The following is a 24,298-nucleotide window of genomic DNA, read 5'->3' on the forward strand; positions in this document are numbered from 1 at the left end:
GTTTCGGCCGCGAGATTTTGTCCGTATCCCACCAGAGGTAGCGGCACCCACATTAACTCCGGTCTTCATTTTCCCTACAACGATTCATTCAGTGTTGAATATCTGTTCTTTTCTGTGTTTCGTTCATGTTGCTTCGTCATTTTGCTTTCAGTTGAAAAATTGATCTCTATGAACATAAATTTTGAAGATGTCATTGAAGAATTTAAGGCTATAGTTCCATTCAACAGAAGAACGTTATAAAATCTCTTGTACTTAAGTAGCTTACATTGTGAAATATGTACATCACACACCTAATTTTCTCAGGTATTTCTTTGAATGTATCCATAGTTTACAGGTACGTGAATCCATGTATGCAGTTTCTTTAAATATGTACATAAACTTATTTATTTCGTACATGTTAGTATTATTGTTGTACTCAGTCTAATACGTCCTCAACCTGCACTCACATTACCAAAACTGTGTTCGTTACTGGTAACTACCAATTGAGTGATGACGTACACAAGCTGCTCGCCGGATTACTGAAAAAAAACAGCAATGAAAGAGTTGGAGGAACAATGCGTCTGTGTGAAATTTTAGGTATACCTGGGGGGAAAACTTTCACGGTAGTATTCCAAATGCATCCTTGTATGTTTAACCAAGCATGCGAGAATGACTATGAGCCAAATGCAGTACTCTGATTAGTTTAAGTGTTTTAAGGAGGACAGAAGTACGGTTGTCGAAGATACAAGAACTGTCGAAGACGATCAACATTTTGAAATGAAAATTAAATCTTTAAATTTTACGTCCCAGATTATGCCGGTTAGGCTAAAGGAGACGGTGATGATGAGAGATGAGTGAAATGAAGAAAGTGGGAGGAAACGAGAGAACCCCGGGAAAAACCCATAAGCACGGTGTTTGTCCACCACAAAGTCCACACGGCGCGAGCTGGGATCGAACCAGAGACCCCGAGCACCGGAGGTGAACATCTACCACTGAGCCACCGCGCCCCCCGATCAATATTTTGAGATTGTGTGCACTGTAATTCATACAAGTCGAAGTTCAATTTTTCATGCAGTTGCTGAAGAGGTTGGTGTAAGTGTAAGGATCTTGCCATCAAATCCTGACTGAAACACTTGCAAATTATCTGACAAAATATTGCACTTTTGTTGTGCCCTACCCATCCTGTTATCCAGATTCGGCCCCGGCATTTATTTCCCAAACTTTAAACTATTTTGAAGAGACGTTGTTTCCTGTGCAAAGAGGAAATTCAGAAATATGTGACGGGAGTACTTTGAAGGGGATGGTGGTTGAAAGTGAAAGGAGGAACTTTTTGACGTCTCCTCGTATACACATTGATTTCTGTGTCCGTGCTTGTTTAAGGGGTTTTAACGAAATAAATACTATAATCACACTTTACTGGAGAGTGAATAAAAAAAGATTTATCGCACTTTGTATTTCTTTTTATTTCTGAAATAATCCACTTACACTGTTATAAAATCACCATACACCATTATGTACATATTGATTGTACCACAGAAAGGCACTTTAAAAAATAATACAACTGGAAAATATTTTCTTTTGCTGAAGAAAACATTCCATTATTATTTTACTCTTTACATATACCCTGGTTTTCACATACATTCTACGTAGGTACTGTAGTGTAAAAAAAATCACATCTACATGAATATTAACAAGTAGACAAAAGGCAGAAATTGTTTTTAGAAAAGTGTATGATACGAAATAATATTTTGACAACACTTAGCGAATTAGTAGAAACGTTTTGTACTTCTGAAACTATTCTGTCAGCCTTTCGTCATTAATATGGTCCGCTGTATATTGCATTACTGACTAAATGTCAATCATCATTATATGAGCAATACGATAGATAGAAGAGCTTCAGATGAAAAAGTTACTTCCGACAGCAAAAGGTGACTAATTTTCGAATATTTCGTCCTATAAAAAATATATTCACATAGACATTTAAAAAGTTAAGATACTTAATAATAAATAATCTTTACAATAATCACATCAGAATGACTAAATGCTTACATAATAGCATTTAACTAGACTCAGTCTTGACTTCATATCTTGCTTTTCCAGTTGGACATACACGAAAATATTCGGCAAGGTTTCGTGTACGCCTGTCTTAAGGCTCAATTTCAGCAGCTGTTTCACAGCAATAGTAAATCTCATAAAAACTAATATTTCGTTAAAAAAAATATCGGATGGTTTGTATATTAACATGGCAGGTTAAACTAAAGTCTTATGTATAAAAGGTCTAAATCGCTGGCAAGGAACGCCTCTCTGCCTCCGTGATTTCTGGATGCCACACATCAATAATAAGGACGAGTCGAGTACTAGTTCCATTATGCCATACTTCATGTTCAAAGCTGTCATCAAATATAATAAACTCTCCCTCTGTCCACGTTCTGCAAAAGAAACAAAGCAAGTAAATCTAAACATTTATAGAGAGAGATAGCATAGAATGAGGAACAGTGAACAGAATCACTGCAGAAAAAAATCTTTAATCATCACCTGTAGCTTACAAGAGACATCACCCAATTGTCCGGATCCGATTTCAATGTTTTTTTTTTTTTTTCCTGATAGAGGACATGTACAGATGGTGATCAGAAAAATGGAAACACCTGAACGACATTGCAACTTACCAGATTAATATGGTATCGGGCCACCTTTCGCCTTCAGAACAGCCTTGATGCGACGTGGGATGAAGGCATAGAGATCGTGAATGGTAGCAAGTGGAATTTTACACCATTCCTCGTGCAGGGCATCGGCCAGTTCTGTGAGAGAAGATGGAGGTGGAAATCCTCGCCGGAGTCGTGTTTCCAAGACGGACCACAGATGTTCAATTATGTTGAGATCTGGGGATTGGGCGGGCTAGGGGAGGTGTTGAACTTCATCCCGATGTTCCTCAAACCGCGCTGCAACAACGGCAGCTGTGTGAATGGGTGCATTATCATCTTGGAAGATGGAGTCATTGTCCGGGAACAACATCCGGACCATAGGATGCAAGTGGTCTCCTAAAATTGCGACATAATCGTTGGCAGTGATTCGTTCGCTAAGTGTGACCACAAGACCCAATGAAAACCATGATATGGCGGTCCAGAGCATCACCGAGCCGCCGCCATGTTTCACAGTTGGGCGGAGACACTGCAGATCATAAGCTTCTTCGGGCGTTCTCTACACATAAACACGGCTCGTGGTTGGGAATAGGGAGAAGAATGGCTCATCCGACCATATCACACGTTTCCAGTCCTCAACGGTCCAAGTTGCATGGTCGCGGCACCATTTGCGGCGTGCGAAAGCGTTATGGTCCCTGATGAGCGGTTTGGCCCGTGCAACACGACCACGTAAGTTCATGTCATGTAATTCGCGGCGGACTGTGATTGTCAAAACAGGGTGGGGGAGGTGCTGATTGAGTTCCTCCGTCACTTGCTCCGCAGTGGCAGGACGGTTCTGCGTGACAATGCGCTTTAATACCCGGCGTGACCTGTCACTCATGATTTTCTTCCGCCCATTGTTCCGCTTCCCCGATGTGGTTTTCCCGTGTGTTGTGTAGGCCGTCATCACCTTCGACCCTGTCCCACGCGACACACCTAACACAGTAGCCACTGCCGTCACACTCAGTCCACATAACCGCGCACCAACAATTTGTCCTCTTTGAAAATCTGAGAGGTCTCCCATTTTATACTACCTCCGTCCGCTGCAGCCACTGGACACTGCTGTTCCACTGCGCCTGACGTAGTATGGAGACCAACCTAACACACCACCACCAACCCATACATCTGACGTGTTGCCAACTACAGGTGTTTCCATTTTTCTGATCACTATCTGTATGTATTATTTGTGATGATAAAAATTATAGAAAACATACACCATGGCAAAAATGTCTAAGAGTTGTGATGTAGTTATTAGAGATTACTGCAGAAGTCCGTTACTACCCTTTGTAAACGGAGTATTAATGAAAGAACAACCATGTAGATACATACAAGGCCTAGGGGGAAGTCGTATGGTATGTATGATCTTGACGGTAGCCATCTTGAAACCCGCCATTTTGAATTAAGGTCAAGTTTTTAAAATGGGAATAGGGTAATATGATACATAATTTCGGGCTAGAATTTAATCAGGAAGACAATGGTGAAGTTAGTTTTAAGATATGCCCATTTGGGGAAAAGTTACAGGCATATTAATTGTTTATACTTACTAAGTCCCTTACCTCCGCTTCTAACCCGCGTATTAATGATAATAAGTGGATAAAAACTTCGGTATTACATATTTTGCCTAGAGGGAAGTGATACGGTAAGGCTATCCTTGACAGCAGCCATCTTGAAATCGCCATTTTGAATTAAAGTGAAGTTTGAAAAATGAAAACCATAGCATGTGACACTTCATTTTAATAGCAAATTTTCCCAAAAACCAATGATATGCTTATTTTTGTTCTATAGTTAACCAGTATGAATTTAGCTTCTAATGTGCACCAAACGTCCATTAATCGATCTTTCAAATTGGCAACACTCCTAATTTTCACCGCATGTTTTAAGATTCCAACTGGCACTTTGCAATTGTTGGCATGGCATGTTTTCTGAATTTATTACATTTTTTAAGAGTTGCAACTTGTCAGTTTGTGAATAGTGTTGGGATAAGCATCCATCAATCTTTCTGAATTTTGAAGACGCAATGTAATTATTTATTTTAAACCAGAATACATGTGGAACCTATGGACCTATGTGACGTAAAGAAATACAAATGAAATTAAAATGAGGTGTCATATGCTATGATTTCAAAATGGCGGATTTCAAGATGACTGCCGTCAGGGATACCCTTACCGTATCACTTCCCTCTAGGCATAATATATATTACAGATTTTTTTCCCCACTTATTATCATTAATACGCGAGTTAGAAGCGGATGTCTAAGCCCGGGACTTACGCACATAGTAAGTATAAACAATTAATATGTCTAACTTTTTCCCCAAATGGGCATATCTTAAAACTAACTTCACCATTGTCTTCCTGATTAAATTCTAGCCCGAAATTACGTATCATATTACCTTATTCCCATTAAAAAAAGACCTTAATTCAAAACAGCGGATTTCAAGATGGCTGTCGTCAAGGTCATACCTACCATACGACTTCCCCCTAGGCCTTATATGTATCTACATGGTTGTTCTTTCATTAATACTCCGTTTACAAAGGGTAGTAACGGACTTCTGCAGTAATCTCTAATAACCACATCACAACTTTAAAAAAAACATGGCAAAAATTTCTATCACCACAAATAATGAATACCTTTCCTGTATCAGGAAAAAAAAATCATTGAAATCGAATCCGGACAATTGGGTGATGTCCCTTGTTAGTAAATTATGGAAAACAAAGGAGGACTGAGCAGCACTAGGGTATTTAAAGTCTTCATCCGATTTCAAAGTTTTATAGCTTGAAAATTGCTAATCGTAATTGAATGAAACAGTTTTAACACTTCGAAAGAGACGATGTGTTCATACACATATTATTCCATTTCAAAGTGCTGTAATTTTATTTATTTATTTTAGAACTACAGACATTTCTTACAAAATGCAAAATAATTGTAATTACTTTAAGTTTTCAGTTCACAAATGTTCAACGGGCCTCTTCCGACCGCACGGCACATACCGATAAAATCAAACTCAACACTGACGGGACTTGGCGAACTAAGTAATGGTTGGCGGAAAATGGCATTAGCATGTGTCACTCCTGCACACTATTAACATATCCCGCCAACGATACGAAACTCGACATCCCTCCCTTTCGAACTAGGCATTTTAATCAACTACGATTGGCTACAACACTGAAATAGCATGAAGACTAAGAGGCATCATATACTGCATATTAGGGTGAACCATTCATCTTCAAACGCCCTTGTAACCTGCAAGATACGAAAAAAAAAATGGTATGATACAAATATCGATAAGGGCACATTGTTTGATATACAGAGGTTAATTCATTTATGTTGAGCCGAATTTGAACGTGCCACGTGCCTAGGAAATGCTGTGTTTCCTACCGGTTGTGTTCAATTTGCAGATCACATCTACTGACTATTGCCCGGCATCGGAGTTTCCATTGCCGCAGACTGAGTCGCAGCTGAATCACCAGTATTGGATCCCGCTTCTCTTTACAGTATTTCGACAGGCCGGAGAGAGTGCGGACTCGGTGATTGGAGAAGCCATTTAAGGAGTCCGACAGTACAAGTAGAACCCTGGGCTGGCATCTGAACTCTTGACAGGGATGTCAGAGAAGGGAATTGCCGAAATTCCAGTTTTCTGTTTCATACGGCGATAGAATTCCAGCAATGTTCTTGCCGTGTGCCTGGATGCTTTGTCTTGATGCAGTTCAACCTGGTTCACGTCTTGTCTATGCAATAGTGGGATTTCATGCTGGTATACTTTAGTAAGGACATGAGTTTGATATTACGGAGAATTTGTTTTTGACGTTTCGCTGCAGCTTTCGTTTGCTCCTGTACGAGAAACTCGCCACAATCATGAACCTTTTTGAAAACTCTCTGCGCATTGGTGGAACAACGTGCTTGGGCCTTGGTGTCAACAGGTTTATATGTAATGGCACGAACTTGACCACAGTTTGAGATAAACCCACGCCTCATAAAGGGTAACAATCGATCACCCGCGAGATGACGTTCACACTATCTCCTGGATTTTCAGTGTGCATACTGCTCTTGTGAATGGCCGCAAGGCGTAAATCTCTGTGAATGGCCCGGTTGATTGTCACCTGCGATGGGCAGCATTTGCTGGCCACTGTACGCTGTGTGGGCTGCTTTTGGAGGTCTCCATACGCCGAACCACACGCAATAGCAACGGCGTTTCTCTTCACGGGAACGCAGTTTCTACCTGCTCGCATCGGTGTGGTGGATCCATGATTCTATATAATACGATTCATAGTGGCACGACTACACGCACTTCACACATTTCTACGATGTGCGACCCTGTGAACTTAGCGTCAGAAAGTGTCACAATGAATCCCTCCCAGAATCTGTTCAGTTTCGGCGACATCAAACTGCTCTACTGTGTGATCGACGAGATACTGTTGCTTGCCTCGTGGCAATGAGTTACGCATGTGCGGTACAGTTATACATTGATTTCGGCTCAATGTAAGTGAATCAACCTCTATCTCGCCAATATTACCGCATTACACTATGTTCGGTTATTTTATATTTCATATCTACATATTAAACTAAAACTTACAAAACCACTTGTTCAGTATTACCATTTAAGGATGCTACAGTATTACGAACATCACAATTTGGAGGCTTTTGTAACAGTAATAACGCAAGTGAAACGAATAGAGCAACTCACATCAAAAGTACTTTAGTGACTGATACTTTGATCAAGATATGACATATTTCTAATAAATATGAACAAAGTTACAAGGAATAGGAAATTTTACTTTAAATTGAAATGTTTTATTTCGAAAATTTGCTTAGATAAATATCACTTCCAATCACGTCGATAATTAATGAACAATGCCTTTACAACTGATATCTCAAACTTCAGGAGATGCGATATCTACACACTGGCAAAGTGAGCTTAAAATTATGTAACTGTGAGAACGTTATTACGACTACTAAAAACAGTTACAGCAATGATCTAGAATCTAAAAGGAAAGCAATAACCATAGACATTTCGAACACATACGTCATTTTAAGCACATCCCAATTTCTATTCGTGTTTTTCATATTTCCGGAATGGTTTGAGCTATATTGTAATCAGCATTATGATCTTTTAAGTCTTTTGAAAGTCGCAATATGTGATATGTAGTAGTCGCCATTCTGTCGTCAGCCGTTGTGGAAGTCGATATTCGTTAAAAATGTTGAAGTAATAGTTATGCGTATGAACCATGTCTTGTTAGAAAGAAATATTTGCTAACAATCTAAAGGAAGTGATTTACTGTACTAGGGCATAAACCAAGAAATAAACTTGAGAAAACTAGTTCAGCAAATAAAGTGAAATATTTGCAAAACTCCTGAAAATTGACAAGCTTACTGACACTTACTGAACTGGAGCAAAACCTAACTTTTGTGGCTACCAAATTTCAGAAAGAACCCACGGGTTTGAAAAAATAGCGTTAGTGAACTAACCAAAAGATAAGAAAAACATGAAATTGAAAATCGCAATCTAATATAAACTATTGAAAAACTAGAAGGAAAATTAGGCGATCCAGAAAAGATGCAATCACAGGAAAATTTAGAAACTGTGGGAGTCGCTGAGCTAAAAGAAGAGAACACGAAGAATATTGTAGTGGAAGTAGCAGAAGCGTGTGGGGTGTAAATAAAATCTGGAGAGATTCAGAGATCATTCAAGGTTCCCATTTCAAGAGAGAAAATATGACCGATTATTGTGACATTGGCATCGAAGACAATTAGGGATACTTGGCTACAGATGACTGCGTGTACATACACAACCTAACAGCTAATAAGTAGAAACGGTGTCTACTAAAATTCCAAAATAAAATTTCGTGACTTTTTTATGACCTTTTCTTTGCCGAACCATAAATTTTCGTAATATTTTCAAGATCGAATTTGGGTGTGAATTAGGCCAAACTTTCATTCATGCAATAGAAGCATGCTTTGCTTGCGATTTGGTACCATCTAAAGCTGACCAAGGCAATTTTGATAGTGAATTTTGACGTTTTATCGAATAAAATTTTCAAAAAAAAAAAAAAAATAAATAAATAAATAAATAAATAAATAAATAAATAAAAATAAAATTAAAAAAAAATCATGACTTTTGTGACCGATAGACACCCTGGGAAAGCGCCTTTTGAAACAAAATAATTTGCAAGAAATAACGATTTTCGTTTTTGTGTAGATGTATTGTAATAGCGTATTATTGGAGAAAAGTGCGTCATCTAGAGTCACATGTTAAACGAGTAGATCATCTGCAAACTCTTCAAAATTAAGGATTCGGACCAACAACAAAGAAGCATGTATATTTTATGGAACAGATTAATGATATTCATCTTTATCAAAAAATAAAAACAAATATCTTTGACAATGTACGTAAATTTAACTATTTAGAAATAAATCAGGCTTAATAGTTATACATTTAAATATTAGAAGTGTACGCAAAAATTTTGATGAATTTCTTATAATACTGCAAAATGTAACAGTATATGTTGATATAATCATTTCGACGGAAATTTGGAATTAAGTGAATCTACTTGCAATGTGAACTTGGCTGATCATTGCTGTTAAAGCAAAGGTCTTTAATTTGAGCAGATGGTGTGATGATCTTTATAAACAAACATATAAGGTTGCAGACTTAAACCTCTTATACTACATACTTACTCTATGTCCCACCGGGTCTCCCGTGCATGTTAAACCATATAGACACGAAGGGAGCACACTAGCAGATCCCAAAACATATGCACTTGTACTCACCATTCCCATTCAAAATATTGAGCTCTTTCTACTTTTCCAGTACAGGTAAGATAATGTTTGAAACAAACAACTGATAATTTTTTAAAGTTGAAAATTACCGACTTTATTTATTTATTGAATAGAGAATTTATTTGTTTATTTCCTTTGTTATACGTATACCAACAAAATGTTTTAAATCCTCGTGACTTTATCTCTTCATACCAAGTATCAGGCGCGAGACTATGAAAAGACTATCGACACCTCACTCACCAACTCTAAGAAATCGTTTAGTTCTACATAGGAATAAAGAAACAATTTAACATCCATATAGCACCTTCCTTTTAATTTCCCTGCAGCCAGGTGATAAAGAGTACAGAAGTTATGAGGGAATTGTAGATGTAAAAATACCTAGAGGAATACCACAATTGAAATATACGGACTAAACACAAGATATAGGGAAGAAAAGCTAGAAAGAAATGAAGTCTGGCCTAGGTTAAGAAAGAGTGAAAAGCTTCGTCAAATAAATCGAGAGATTGCAGACATAAGATGATTCCGATTCTAGTTTGTTACTGAATAGCAACATTGACATCAACATGGTAAAACCAATTGATTCAAAAACTTTCTCGCTACCTTTTACGTTTCTTCTCTCGTACCCGTCGACAGATGGACGAATATATTCGTTTATATGACTGTCCATGCTTATGTACAGGATAATTTGGAAGTTTAAAAATTGGCAATGCTCTATTACGTATCCAAAATATTGCATATTTCATGTTAATACACTCAATAGGATGGATAAAATTAGTTATTATTTGTAAATATAAATTACTACAGTTTTACTTTCCGAACTGGGAAGCAATTTTCATTCGCATATTGCTCCGTCTGTAACTGAAACAGTAACTCAAATTTTATTCTTTCGCATTGAAGGTTTTCAGTGTGCGACTTAGACTTTCAAGTGGTTTACGAAACATACCAGTAATACGTACGAAAAGCAAGTAGTAACGGTGAAAGAGTGAATTCGGATTTATTGGCACGGAACATATTCCACAGAAATATACGTGGAATGTGTACTTTATTTCTGAGTCAATGAGCTTCCTTTCCCCTTGTATGAAAAGCTTTCGAGTGAGTAAGTATATATTAAAAATATATTACAGTATTAATATATAATTACTTACCTAGTCTCTTCTGCCACACGAATCGCAACGCCTTGTGGAATAACAAGCCCCAAATGCGCACGCAATCTGCAATTAGTCGGCCCACAATGAGGCCAGACGTGTGTTCCTGGATGCATCACACTGAACTTCACTTGGCCACGTTTGCAAGTGGAGGCAGCTGGGAATTGACTGATCAATTGACAAGTACGGGGGACGCGATCACAGTTCTCCTGAATCTTACGACCTACAAACAAACACAAACAAACATGATATCACTTATCGAAAACTTCTATTAGATGTTTAATACATACATGCAACTGTATTATTTTCAAACTGAAGACAGCATTTGGAGAAAAACATTTTTAGGGTCTTGAAAGTCTTCTAGTCAGGTCTACAAGCAGAAATTCACTGCCTATTAGTTATTATTACTTTGTTGAAGAAAAAGATCCTAGTTGCGTTTCACATTATGAAGGTACGATACACTTCCAAACCAGGGATTCGGTATAGAAGCTGGAAGTGGTAGATCACTTCCAGCTGTCTGCAACAGAGGAATAAAGTCCGAAATTAACCCTGTTCTTGAGACACTAAATTCATCTTAAAAATAAAACAAAATAAATAAATAAAAACTTTGGTTTCCTATTACGATATTTGCTCTACGAAGTTGTAGCAAATTTCTTCAGTTTCTCGTTTTATTATAGATATAAGGGTAGCAACCGAACCCTTCCTGCAACATTCAATCAATATTATATATAAGCTTCACGCTACCTATCACGTTTGTTCCTCTTTGCGATCAGTGTTAAAACGAAAATCGTAATTTCTACCACTTCCGATCTAAACAGAGGATTAAGAGTACAGATTAAAGAATTGGACGCTTATTCTATATAAAAAATGACACTTTCTACTATCTTTTACCTTGCTTGTTCTATGAAACCCAATATATTATTTGCTTGGGTGGTTGATTTGGAGTTAAAGTCCTGCTCAGCACTGAGGTTATATTGAGATGTGGATCTACAGTTCAATGTGAGATCTGAACCACATGTGAGCTCCCACTAGGAATCGAACCTGGGTTCCTTACATGAAGACGCATACGCTAATAGCCACGAAAGAATTCGAATATACTGAAACCGAATAATTTCAATTTCCAGTAAAAGGGAATAGAACCTGTTTTTGGCACCCTGAATCCATTCAATAAGCGCTTAAGGTTATCTTTTCTGTTTCTGTTCTAGGATCAACGTTCAAACCAGAAAGGGTTGGTTTCTACTACTTCTGGTTTGAAATAGAGTGTTAAAGGTTGAAATGTAATCTAATCTTGAGAGACAGATCTATATATCAGTAACACCTTTTACGCTATCTCTCACATTTTTTGCTCTGATATATGTCAACAGACGGATAATCATGTAAGAATTCCTGTACTTATGCGATTAGAGAGTATCAAAAAAAAAAAAAAATCTAAGATTATAACTGAAATGCTGTGCATAAGTGGCTTTTGAACATAATAAACTCTAATGAAAACAGGAAATTAATCACAAAATTTATAATGATATTTCTTAAGAGCTTCAAAAATCGCATCTTAACCACCTTCCTCTGCCAATGTCGAAAAATTCCTAGCGTGAATGAATGACCTTAATATACAATCCAGTCGTAAATATATCACTAGAATGTAAATAATCAGAATCTATCTAAAGCTTAGAAGCAGTAGGTGCATAATTGTTAGGAGTATTTGTGTGATTATGGTGTCACCGTTAGATGATGATAAACAATAAATGATATATGTTAATGAGAGGAGGAAACAACCGATTTATTTTACACACCACAATCCTCTGTAGGTGCGAATTAAACAACTTACAAAGAGTGAAAAAGTGGCTTGACTGGACCGGAACTCGAACCCGGGATCTCCGGCATACCGTGCCCATGGTTCGAGTCCCGGTCCAGTCAAGCCACTTTTTCACTCTTTGTAAGTTAATAAATGATACAACTTATCCCAGTAGAACAAAAACTTAGTTCTTACTGAAACAAACGTTACACTTTTAGCGCCACAAAAATTAGTTTTCCATCGGAAAAAATGGAACCAAATCTTTCGAATTGGCGTAACTGTGTCGATGTTATGCTTGAACATACGCGTGCTATTAACGCACCCATTGAGGTGTTTCATAGCAAGTTCCTACTTATTTAACAAGCATGAATTCCTGGACTTTTCCTACATTTATATTTATATATATATATGCGTGTATATAAATATAATGCGTTTATATATATATATATATATATATATATATATATATATATATATATATTATGCGTGTACATGCAACTTGTAACATTCGTTTTATTTATTTAAGTCAGTTAAAAGAACGTATGTATCTCAGTACAGTAGGTTGGAGACTCATACTGTTTACATTAAGCCATTAAGGAATTAAAAATGCTCTAGTTCAACTTATTTCAAAGTTAAAAACTTAAATATATATAATGGGACAACACATCTTGATAAAGCTTAATGCATACCAAATTGTTATGTTACATTATCTCTAAATCCGAAATAACCTTATTATTTCGCAGTAGCCTTCATTATTTTGTTTCCGTGACATTCCCTGATTTTCCAGGTCTGTGGGAATCCCTTTACAGCAAACCAGCCGTTTTGTTTTATTCTCTTTACTCAAATTTCCCACACAACATGGTTTATAGCTTATTTTTGTCGAAGAATAATGACTGACAAAAATATATATAGATTACATAGTAAATATCTTGTTTAAATTAAGTTGCTTTATCTTGTTGATGCCTGTATATCAACTATCAATTTAGAAAAATAACTTAAATGCGTATACAGTTCCGTGAAAGTAAGCTCATAACATCAACAATTTTGATTTTGATAATCAAAATCAAAGGAAAGCAAATTCATTTTCAAATCTGCCTTCAAAACTTTTCATAACTATTAGTGGCCACTTTTATACTACTATGATTAGTATTTAGTGGCACGAATAATGAAGAGAATCCAGGAATATGATAAAAACTAGCAAATAATATCTGCAACTTTTTACTGCTTTTTCGTTACTTTGAAGTTATAACATTTAGTCAATAATAAATGTTGAATTTGTATTACCTCTGGCAAAAAGTTCGAACTGTTTCCAATCTCCAACATCTCTAAGGTTTTCAGCTTCGTCCTTAAAGGCAGACTTTAAACCTAGCACAGATAATCCTTCATTCCGAATTAATTTCCAGTTATCAGCTAATTTTCTGAAATATAACGAATATACGTTAAAAAATTAACTGGTATTTTGAAATTAGCAGATTTATTTTCAAACTCACTACAATTATCACAAGCTATTTGCTGTTAATGTACTAAAATGATAATTTTGTACGTTTATAGTATATCAGATCGTCTAAAAAAATATAGAGCCTTTGGAGGTCCAAGTTGAGAATATATTTATTGTGGTCTAAAAATTATATTATGAAATCACATGTACAACATTTTGTTCGACGACCTTCTGCCCTTTTCCCGGCAACACCATACTCCTGTTGCTAGAGAACTTCTGTGGTTTTCACAGCTTTTCTTTTTTCTTAAATAACTAAACACAATTCGGATAGCTCTGCAGAGACCGAAACAAATAGTCTGACGATGCCACGGCGATATGGTGGATCCATTATAACATCCCAGCCAAGTTTCTCGGAATTTCTGAAAGGTTCTAAAAATGTATGCGGTCTGACCTTATCAGCGTGGCATAAGAAACCGTTTCTCTTAACCAGTTCCACTCGTTTCTTAAGAATTGCTAGATTTACTCGCGCTAATTATCGGCAATACAGGTCTAAGTTTACCGTTCTGCAGCAGCAGTTAGTGATGCACAATACCTTTCTAGTCTCACCAAATACAAAGCATAACCTTCCTGGTTGAGTGGGCTTTGATACAGACTGTGGAGCTTCTCATCGCTTCAACCACGATCTTTTTCGCATATTGTTGCCGCAGGTTATCCACTTTTCATCGCACGTGATCAACCGCTTCAGAGATGGCCAGAATTAGTTACGTTTCAGTAGAGATTCTCAAATAGAAATTCGATTGAGTAAATGTTTTTGAATCACATAATTTGGACACAAACGTCGAGGTTCTTTTTGTAGTCAGTGTTCTCCAAAATGGTTTAACACTGTTTGGTGATGCATGTTTAGATTAGATGAGATGAGATGAGATTTGGAACTGTAGCGTCCCTTTCAGCAGTGAGGCTATATGAGAAGCAGACCTACAGCTTAGTGTGGGTTCCGAACCACTTCAGCTCCCGTCAGGAAACGAACCAGGGTGCATATGCTAACCGCTTAGCCACGACAGAGCGAGGGCATGTTTAGGCCAATAGCGATGTCATGACTCTACACTCCGGTCTTACTTTCATTTTGCCAGAATATTCTCTTCTTTTGCTGTGATAAGTCGCCCCCCTGCGACGAACATCTTAGAAAACTGAATTTCCAGGACGAAAGCGACTGAACCATCTTTTGGCTGTTGCCTTTTGATAACGTATTTTGCCCACAAAGGGCACAAATTTCTTCATGGGCCAGCGATATATATATAGTCAGTTAAGTAAAAGCGTGTACTGCATAACTAGCCGTTGGTATCACACATCGCTTTAATTCTTTCATGAGTCAATAGAGGGAACCTTCGTCTTTGATGCGCTGTTACTAAAGATTCAGTTGGCCTTCAATTTTTGCCAGAGAAACATGTAAATCGCCATGAGTGCCGCGTACGCGTCGCGCTACGAGGCTGTATTCCTCTGTAATCACCCAAAAGTTCAAAAATTGTCTTATGCAGCGGCTAAGTACATGAGGAAGTCGACATCATTTGTCCGTAAGTGGGTTAAGCGATATAAAAAGACAAAAAGTGTTGATGACTTGCCGAACCGTGGCTCGACAGGCAAAGTAACACCTAAAATCGAAAAGCAGATCCTGAACTTGTTTTCGCGGAATCCGACCTTAACGTTGCGTCAAGGTGCAGCTAAATTGAAACGAAAAGGTGTTAATATATCTCACGTAACTATACGAATCCATCTGCAAGGGCATGACATCAAATGGCGCAGTTCGATAAAGAAACCTTTGTTAGGTGAAAAGCACATGAAGAAGCGACTCGCTTGGGCAAAGGACAATATCGACCGAGATTGGAGCAATGTAATTTTTATTGACGAAGCTTTGATTTGGGGTCACATTATCGTCCCATGAGCGTGGTCACTTCTAACAGGTTAGTGCAGCGGACCGTTAAACACCCAATAGAAGTTCATCTTTGGGACTGCTTCTCACAATTGGGTTTTGGAAAGTTGCATCTGTTCACTTACAAACTAAATGCTCCGAAAATGCTTGAAATTTATAAGAAAGCTCTGTTACCCATTGCTGAACGTTGGTTCATTAAAATAAATAAATAAATAAAAACCGAAGATTGGATCCTGCAGGAGGTTAACGATCTGAAACATCGCAGTGAAACATCGAGCTTTGTTCTGAGTGGAAGAAGCAGTCTGGCATCGAGACACTTGATTGGCCCTCGCAATCACCGGACGCAAAACCTATCAAAAATGTGTAGGCATACATCAAGCACAAGCTTCATGGAAGAAAATTATTTACTTTGAAGCAACTAACGCGAGAAATTCGTCGCATTTGGAAATCCTTGCCAAATAAATACGCCGTGAGCTTGATCGAAAGAATGGCTTGCAGATGTCAGGCAATCATCGACGCTGATGGTGATTGAACAACCTTTTGACAGGATTGCATCTTTGTTCTAATCTTGTAGAATGTACTCATGTATTTAAAAAAAGATTTTCAATAAATATTTCTGTGCATAAACCCGAACACGCTCTTACTTAACTGACTGTGTATATATATATATATATATATATATATATATATATATATATATATATATATATATATATAACTGTAAAATGTTACGCAATTTTATCACGGCGCAATATCTTATGTCTGATCATAAAAATTTAACACTTTTTGCACATCTACTAGTTTCAACTGTCAGCAGTCAAATTACGTTAGGCTTGGCCTGCTGCGACTGATTTGGGGCACTAACGCCATCTCGTGCGCAGAAGATTAAATATTTTTTTAGACTACCCGTACCTGATATTATTTGGTAACTTCATATTTCCTAACGAAGAAATATAAATAAAATTGAAAGCGATACTGTTCGTCTGTTCAGTTAAATACCTGAGAATAAACCACTTTCTAATAATAATAACAAAAAGTTGCTATACGAATTTAGTATTGCGGACGCAGAGTGAAGATTTTTCTGGACCGTTCCATATAAGGTACAAAATGAATATTCAAGCTTTTTCCACACACCACGAATTATCTATTCACTTCTACGAGGTGTGGCAATTAAATAACGAGACTGTCCACATTGTATCGCGCAGGATCGGGGGGGGGGGGGGGTAGCTAATGATGTGTTGTTGATCTTGAACCTTCATAAGCTGCCACTGTTTGTTTCATGATTCTGAAAGCTTTTCTTTTCTTTGAGGCTTGCATGAAGAGGACAGTGTTCTGTAGTAGTGCCGGAATCACGGTGAACAGTGAAGTTGAGCAGCGCATTAACATCAAATTTCTGGTGAAATTAAAAAACCGATGGAATGTTGTGCAATGTTAAAAGAAGTGTATGTCACGAGCGCGAGTTTTCGAATGGCACAAACGATTTTCAGAAGGTAGGGAGGAGGTTGAAGATGATGAACGATCCGGCCGCCCTTTGAGTTCAAGAACGGAGGAAAATGTTCAAAAAATTAATGAACTTGTGCGGAAAGACAGACGTCTGAGCATTCGGATGATCGCACACGACGAACATTAACAAAGAGACAGTAAGACAAATTTTGCACGACAATTTCAACATGACAAAAGTTTGTGCAAAAATTGTCCCGAAAAACCTATCTCAGGAACAAAAAGACATTCGAAAGACAATTTGCTGTGACGTCATGGGACGACTCAAAGCAGAACCACTATGTTATTTTATCACAGGTGATTTTTGACCATTTGCAAACACCTTGCTTCTGCTTCCAACAATTTTTTTTTTTTTTTTTTTTTTTTTTTTTAATTACAAATCCTGTATTTGTAATTTTAAAAATTATGTTATGCACGTACACGAAATTTAAGATATTGCAAAAATATCTTCGTTTAGTTTCACCCACAAAATTAACATAATTTTTATGAATAAAATTAATGATTTTTTTTTCATTCTTAGTTCGTGGTTTCATTACAGTACTAAGTTGAAAACTTTCATTTTTGAGTTATTTTGGCCCTCACCATGGCTCCAAAGAAAATGAAGGAAAGTATTAGTGATAGAGCAATAAGAAGCCTAAGCGTGTTAGTGTGGAAGGAGAAAAAGAAATCGCAACAAAAATCAGAATAGTTATATTCTTCATCACTGGACACGACTTAAACACGCAAGAAACACAAAATCTTGAATACGTTTCTATAACTTCCACGGATTAATAATATTTCATTCATTTCACTGGGAAAAATAATTTCTGTTCGCTAACAGCGCTAAAGATTAAGTTCGTGACAAGTGAGTCCATTGTACAAAATACGAGTATACTGTTCACTTCTACGGATACTGAAAATTCTATCCTGAACGGAACTTTATCTGAAGCGTTAGAGGTAAAAGCATGGAATTTCACTTTCAGATTAACAGAATAGTACATCTTTTTCACACGCAACACCCAAGATAGTTGACGGGGTTTTCAGCATAGAATATTTTCAGAACATCAGTGAATTTCAACTCCCATCAACGAATTTCTTGAGTTAAAATATGACGATTGTTCATATTTTGAATTTTTCCCTTTATCTTGTACCGGGCATTTCATCTAATATAATAACTGGGACAACTCATAATTCCCTTTAAGTTTTATGCATCGTCAGCGCGGTGACTAACTTAGATCCAGGGAAAAAATATGTCAACAACTCGAAAGCTTCACATGTGGTTACCTAACTCATAAATAGTCCATATGTGTTTATTGGTGACATGACTTACTTCAAACTAGGGATGGCCAATTCCGGAATTTTTACTTTCCGGATTCCGGAATTTTTCTGAATTTCGGAAAGTGCAATTTCCGATTCCGAAAAATGTTGGCCATTCCTACTTCAAACCCTTTCTACTCATCTAACTAGCATGAGTCTTTGGTGCATGTGGTTTCGAGCTTGATACCTGGTGGGAGAGAACTGAACACATTTTCGGTGGTTCGGTTCTACCTTAAAACTGTAGCTCCTCGTCTTATGTAGTCTCCATGCTTAAAAGACACACTATTAGCCTCGGTGCTGAAGAGACGCTAATCTTCAACAAACGACTTACTTCAATTCTTCAATCCAGATTCCACTACACATGGCACAACATACAGAAGTCATTGAGATAGACTGAGTGAGAGAAAACGTGTTAAATCTTTGGACAAAGGTTAAAAAAAGCTTATTAAAATTTTGTATAAGATTGTTACAGATATAAGCACACTTTGCTTTTGATCAGTTTTTAATTTGATACGGTATTATTCATACTTATTTTTTGATAGCTTATATTAGTGGTGAAATACTATATTATTACTGCACTTTTAAATCTGTGAATATATTTATTGAAGTAATCAAGTAACTGTTTGATGTTCGCCTTAATATCTTCCTACCTAGCTCATGTTGGTCTCGACTGCGATAGCATATTGCTTTAGAATTATATTACACAAAAATCTTGTGATACGGAAAGAACTTCAACATGACCTTAACGATACAAGAAGAACTTAAATATCTTAACCTAACACAAGAGGAAAATATCGCACTGAGTGATGTTCGATTACTTATGTGTCAAGAAATTAAACACAAGTCACCGTTGCAGAGGGTCCAATCCAGTAGTAGGAAGAGAACACAAGCACGTACTCTACACGAAAATGAGGCAGAACTCAGTTTTACTAGGAAACTAGTTGCCAATATCTTCTTGCATTTTGACATTAATTAAATGTTCCAACATGTCAAAGTAGCTATAAGGATAAACAGTTGCCTCACCAAAAAGAAAAATCTTAGGAAAGGACAAAACATACTGACCTGCTGACCTTCAGCAAAAAACCCAAAACTACATCATAACCGGGGACAAAGGGTCTAGCAACTTTTCAGCTTGTGACTAGTTAACTAACAATGATAGAATACTGAACGGAAAAATAATGAATTTTAATAGTTCTATCTTTCAAATACTTACTTGAAATAAGCGGCATAAGTAGTTTGCTCTGGAGTCCACCAAGGTCTAGCCGTCAAACGATCAATGTTGTATAGAGAGCGTTGATACTTTGACAGAAATACTTTTTCCTTCACACCCAACTCGTACACCTAGAAAATTACATTTCAACTACTAGCTTCTGACAAATACAGAAATAAAGAACTATAAAGAAATTTATCTATATAGGTCGTTGCACTAAAAACTGATACTTGCAGAATATTATGCTTGCAGAATATTATATATATATATATATATATATATATATATATATATATATATATATATATATATATATATATATATATATACACACTTAGGGGATCAGAGGAAAACTCATGTAAAATTTCTTACGAATAATGTGATAACACTGTATCTGATCCAGTTCTGATTAAAATCGACTAGCATTAAGGCACAACGTGCAAAAGAACCATTTGAAACACCTGTGCACATGATTGGTGACGTTGCGCTACCAGAGGTCATTTTGTAGTGTGGCGCTGCCAACACATTCCAGCTCCAGGATACCTCTGTTCTCATTGTGAGTGTTTAGTGCGACACAAATCCACGTAGTGAAATGGTGCAATAACGTGATTTGCCAGAATCGCTGGCATGGCGAGCTGTCGGCAGGTTGGAAGCTGGTCAGTCACAGCGGGAGGTGGCAAATGCCATAGGAGTGGCACAGTGTGATTTCCTGATTGTGGAATCGATTTCAAACAAAAGGAAGTGTTCGAAGAAGACCAGGACAGGGCCATCCACAAGCAACCATAGCAACCATAGCCAGAGACGATCGTTCTCTTGTTAACAGCCCGTTATCTCTTGAAACCGGCGTCAGAATGCAACTCTGCTCCAGCGAGCCTTCTGAACAGCAACAGGACGCACACTATCCACTCAAACGGTTCGCAACCGCCTTCGAGAAGGTGGCCTCTACGCACGTAGGCCTATGGTGTGTGTCCCATTAACTGCACGACACCGTGTTGATCGAAGAATGTGGGCGGAGGAACATCGTGGGTGGGGACGCAATGAATGGGGCAATGTTTTGTTCTCTGACGAGTCTCGATTCAGTGTGGAGCCTGATAATCGACGTGTTTTCATCTGGAGAGAGTGTGGAACACGACACAATCCCATGTTTGTGCGAGAAAGATCCCAGTATCATGGTGGTGGACTGATGGTGTGGGCAGGAATCAGCATTGGTGGGCGTACTGAGCTCCACATCATCCGAAATTGCTCTTTGACGGCTCTCAGGTACAGGGATGAGATTCTGTAACCTCTTGTTTTTCCTTATGATGGTGCCATTCGTGATTCGTTCCTTTTCATGGATGACAATGCTCGTCCTCGCTGGAAGCTGAGGGTATCGCTCGGATGAAGTGGCCAGCATGCTCTCCGGATCTCAATCCAATTGAGTGTGTCTGGGATATGCTTGGCAGACGAATTGCCGCTAGGCCAGTACTTCCAACAACCATTCCCGAGCTGGAAGTCGCTCTTCTGGATGAGTGGCACAACATCCCCCAAGAACTCATTGATAATCTGATTGAATCCATGTCACGCAGATGCGAGGCTGTGTTGGCTGTTTGAGGTATCATACGCCATATTAAGGAACAATCGGTGTTGTTGCCTTGCCTGTGTGTAAGCAGTTCGAGAGGTGCGCACACAACCATCTTGTTTCATGAGCCATGTGATCAAGGTTTTCCGTGCCCCAATACCAGACTCCAGATACATTTTTCTAGTGTATCTTAAAGCATTCCGTCTTGTATGATATATACGAGTCAAACACAAGCTTATCCATACACTATCTTAAGGTCTTGTGTGATATTTCAGCTGATCCCCTAATTTTTTTGGGCAGTATATATATAGAGAGAGCAGTATATATAAAATAAGACACAAAGTATAGGAACTAGTATGTGTGCTATACAAATATCCACGTTTCAGAATCCTGTGTTACTTCCGCAACAATTTTTATACGGGTAGTTGGTGAGTACTTCAAATTATGTGCCTGTCAAATTCCCTCTATAAAACTTGTAGCGTGAGTACCTTAGGATTCTGAAACATGTATTTTTGGATAGCGCACATACTAGTTCCCAAGTGAAGTCTTGACCCAACTACGGTAGGTCCCATAGTTATGGAGCCATAGACCTTTAAAGTGCATTTTTTCATGTTTTCGGCAGCCTATACCTCCGAAAGGAAGCATTTGTGCACCCAGATTGGTCTATACTTTTTGTCTTAACTTGGTGTCAGGAACATCTCCCAAACGTTGTCGGTGTTGTTTTGAAACACCCTGTCTATATATTAGGCTGGGCCGATTTTTAGTAATTTTGGAATTTCAATTTAGAATGGTCGGGAAAAGTCTCCTTTTAGTGAGACAAGAAAAATATTTGTTTTATTTTTTTCACAGAATTTCATCTTCCACCCTTTACTGGGTGTTGAAAGTTTTAAAATTTTGTTTTTTTCATCTGGAATGGGGGAGGGGTTTTCTTCTCGTGAGACAAAGAAAATATTTATTTTCAAGGTCTTCATCGAGCTTAATCTTCCACCCTCTACTGGGGGTTTGAAATCCTCAAAAATCTCGAAAAATTGAAAATAAATATTTTTCTTGTCTCACCGAAAGGAAACTTTTCCCGATCATTCAAAATCGGAATTCCGTAACTGTTAAACTAATACATATGCAAATATCGGCAGGGGGGACTACTGCCGTCAACCCAACGAAGTTATAGTTTTTCAAACAGCACTAAGTCAGATGATATATTTCAAATCTACGTATTAAACGAAAACATACAATATCAAATTTGTTGTTCAGTGTTGCAAATTAAGGACGATACGGTGTCAAACATCTAAATTTTGATGACCTAACCGTAGAATTCGGCATTAGGGTACTTTAGCTGTGAGTTGCCCCTCCAAAATGTGGTTGTTTCTCTATGTTTGTGATATTGTAACGTCCTGAATTTGCGCCACACTGCGTAATAAGCGTGGAATTGTAGATTTTCGTTTCACATTTAGGTTTGAAATATGTAATATCCTGACGTAGCGCCATTTGAAGAAATGCAACTTTATGTTGGGTTGGCAACACTGTTATACTAGTGGTATTGAAAAATGTATAAAACAATTTCCTCCTATCAATATTTACATGGTACAAAATTTCACCGTTTTTTGTTTATTAGTTTAAAAGTTACAAGGGCGTAAATGTCTGTTGCCGAAATCTTGGAATCGAAATGGTCCACCGTACCATCCTGATACGTCCTTGTTACTTTTAAACTAATAGACAAAAATTGCTTCAATTTTGTACCATGCAAATATCGGCAGAGGGACATTGTGTGACATACTCTATAATACCATCAGGTTAACAGTGTTGATTTGATTTTTTAGTTCTGCGTCCCGTTCAGCAGTGCGGCTATACGAGATATGGACCTACAACTTCTTAACGTAGAATCCGAAACATACGAGCTCCCACCAGGAATTCAATCCGGGTCTCCTACATTCAAGAATCACTTAGCTATGAGGGAGCTCGATTTGATTTTTGAGTTTGAGTTGTTGATAGCAGTGCCATCAAGTAAAATGGACGACCAGAAAGTATCAATACTGACACGCTGTTTCATACTCTTAAAGGGACTTTAGGAACAAGCACTCGAAGTCTTCTAAGCATCTCAAATTACCGTCCTCATTCTAGGTAACTCTATCCCAGAACAATTACTGAAGTTTCTCATCTAACGATAGTTGCTTAAAATCCACAGCTGTCAAATTCTGAAAAAGAATCCTGACACATAAGAAGGGAATCTTTCATTATTATTTTGTTCGTACTCTATGCTCGTCAGCAGTACAGGTCATGTCATATATTCATCATCATTACCTAGCACACGGTTAAAGAAGGTTGATATCACAAGTCAAACGTGGTCAACCAGAAAATTCGGAACCTCCACAAACTATAAATCTTTAGGACTTCCTGGCTACAGCATAGGCATTACAACTTCCAATTTTCAACCAATTTATAAGATATTTTTTGCCGGATAAGCAATATAATCATCAACAAAATATAATGCCATACCTCAAAGCCTATCTTCTCTTAATCCCGAAAAACTGCATCATTGGTGGAACATTGGAGTAGAAATGGGTCACAATATATAGGAGAATTGGCTTCTATTGTAAAAATACCTACAGAGATGCATATGCATTTCAAAATGCTTCAAACTTATGATTCACTCTGATATGGATTATTAATCTTGAAGTTTTTGTAAGATTATATTCTCTTTAAATGTTCAATCTACGTAAAACAACAACGGCAATCGCAGATGAAATAAATATAAATAAATAACTTCATTTTTGATTTTCAATCAGTTTACACGAATCTGAAAGATCCCTGTACACCCCATGCGTAGTTTGACCGATTGACTTCAGCGCATATTTTAAACTAGCTTGCCTACTGATGTTATGAACTGAATTTATATTTTGATTATTTTATAACATGTGGAACAAACATTTCACTTACTTTAGACGCTTCTTCCGGTTTTCCAATGCGTACAAGAGCATCCCCAAGATGGAAAAAGAACCGACCA

At 37.6% G+C, this 24,298-nt stretch overlaps 1 protein-coding gene across 1 annotated transcript in view; it reads right to left on the bottom strand.

The window, feature by feature from the left end:
- Positions 1–1,417: 1,417 nt before the first annotated feature.
- LOC145683979 (uncharacterized) overlaps positions 1,418–24,298 on the bottom strand; it is a gene marked incomplete in the record, with an annotated part of 170,982 nt that continues 148,101 nt past the window's right edge. The window contains 5 exon segments of the mRNA XM_081755729.1: positions 1,418–2,408; positions 10,577–10,799; positions 13,653–13,786; positions 19,743–19,870; positions 24,232–24,298. Of these exon segments, the coding sequence (XP_081611855.1) occupies positions 2,258–2,408; positions 10,577–10,799; positions 13,653–13,786; positions 19,743–19,870; positions 24,232–24,298 (703 nt within the window).

Source organism: Thermobia domestica, chromosome 4 (assembly GCF_964235325.1).
Source record: "Thermobia domestica chromosome 4, izTheDome1.hap1.1, whole genome shotgun sequence".
Taxonomy (NCBI): Eukaryota; Metazoa; Arthropoda; class Insecta; order Zygentoma; family Lepismatidae; genus Thermobia; species Thermobia domestica.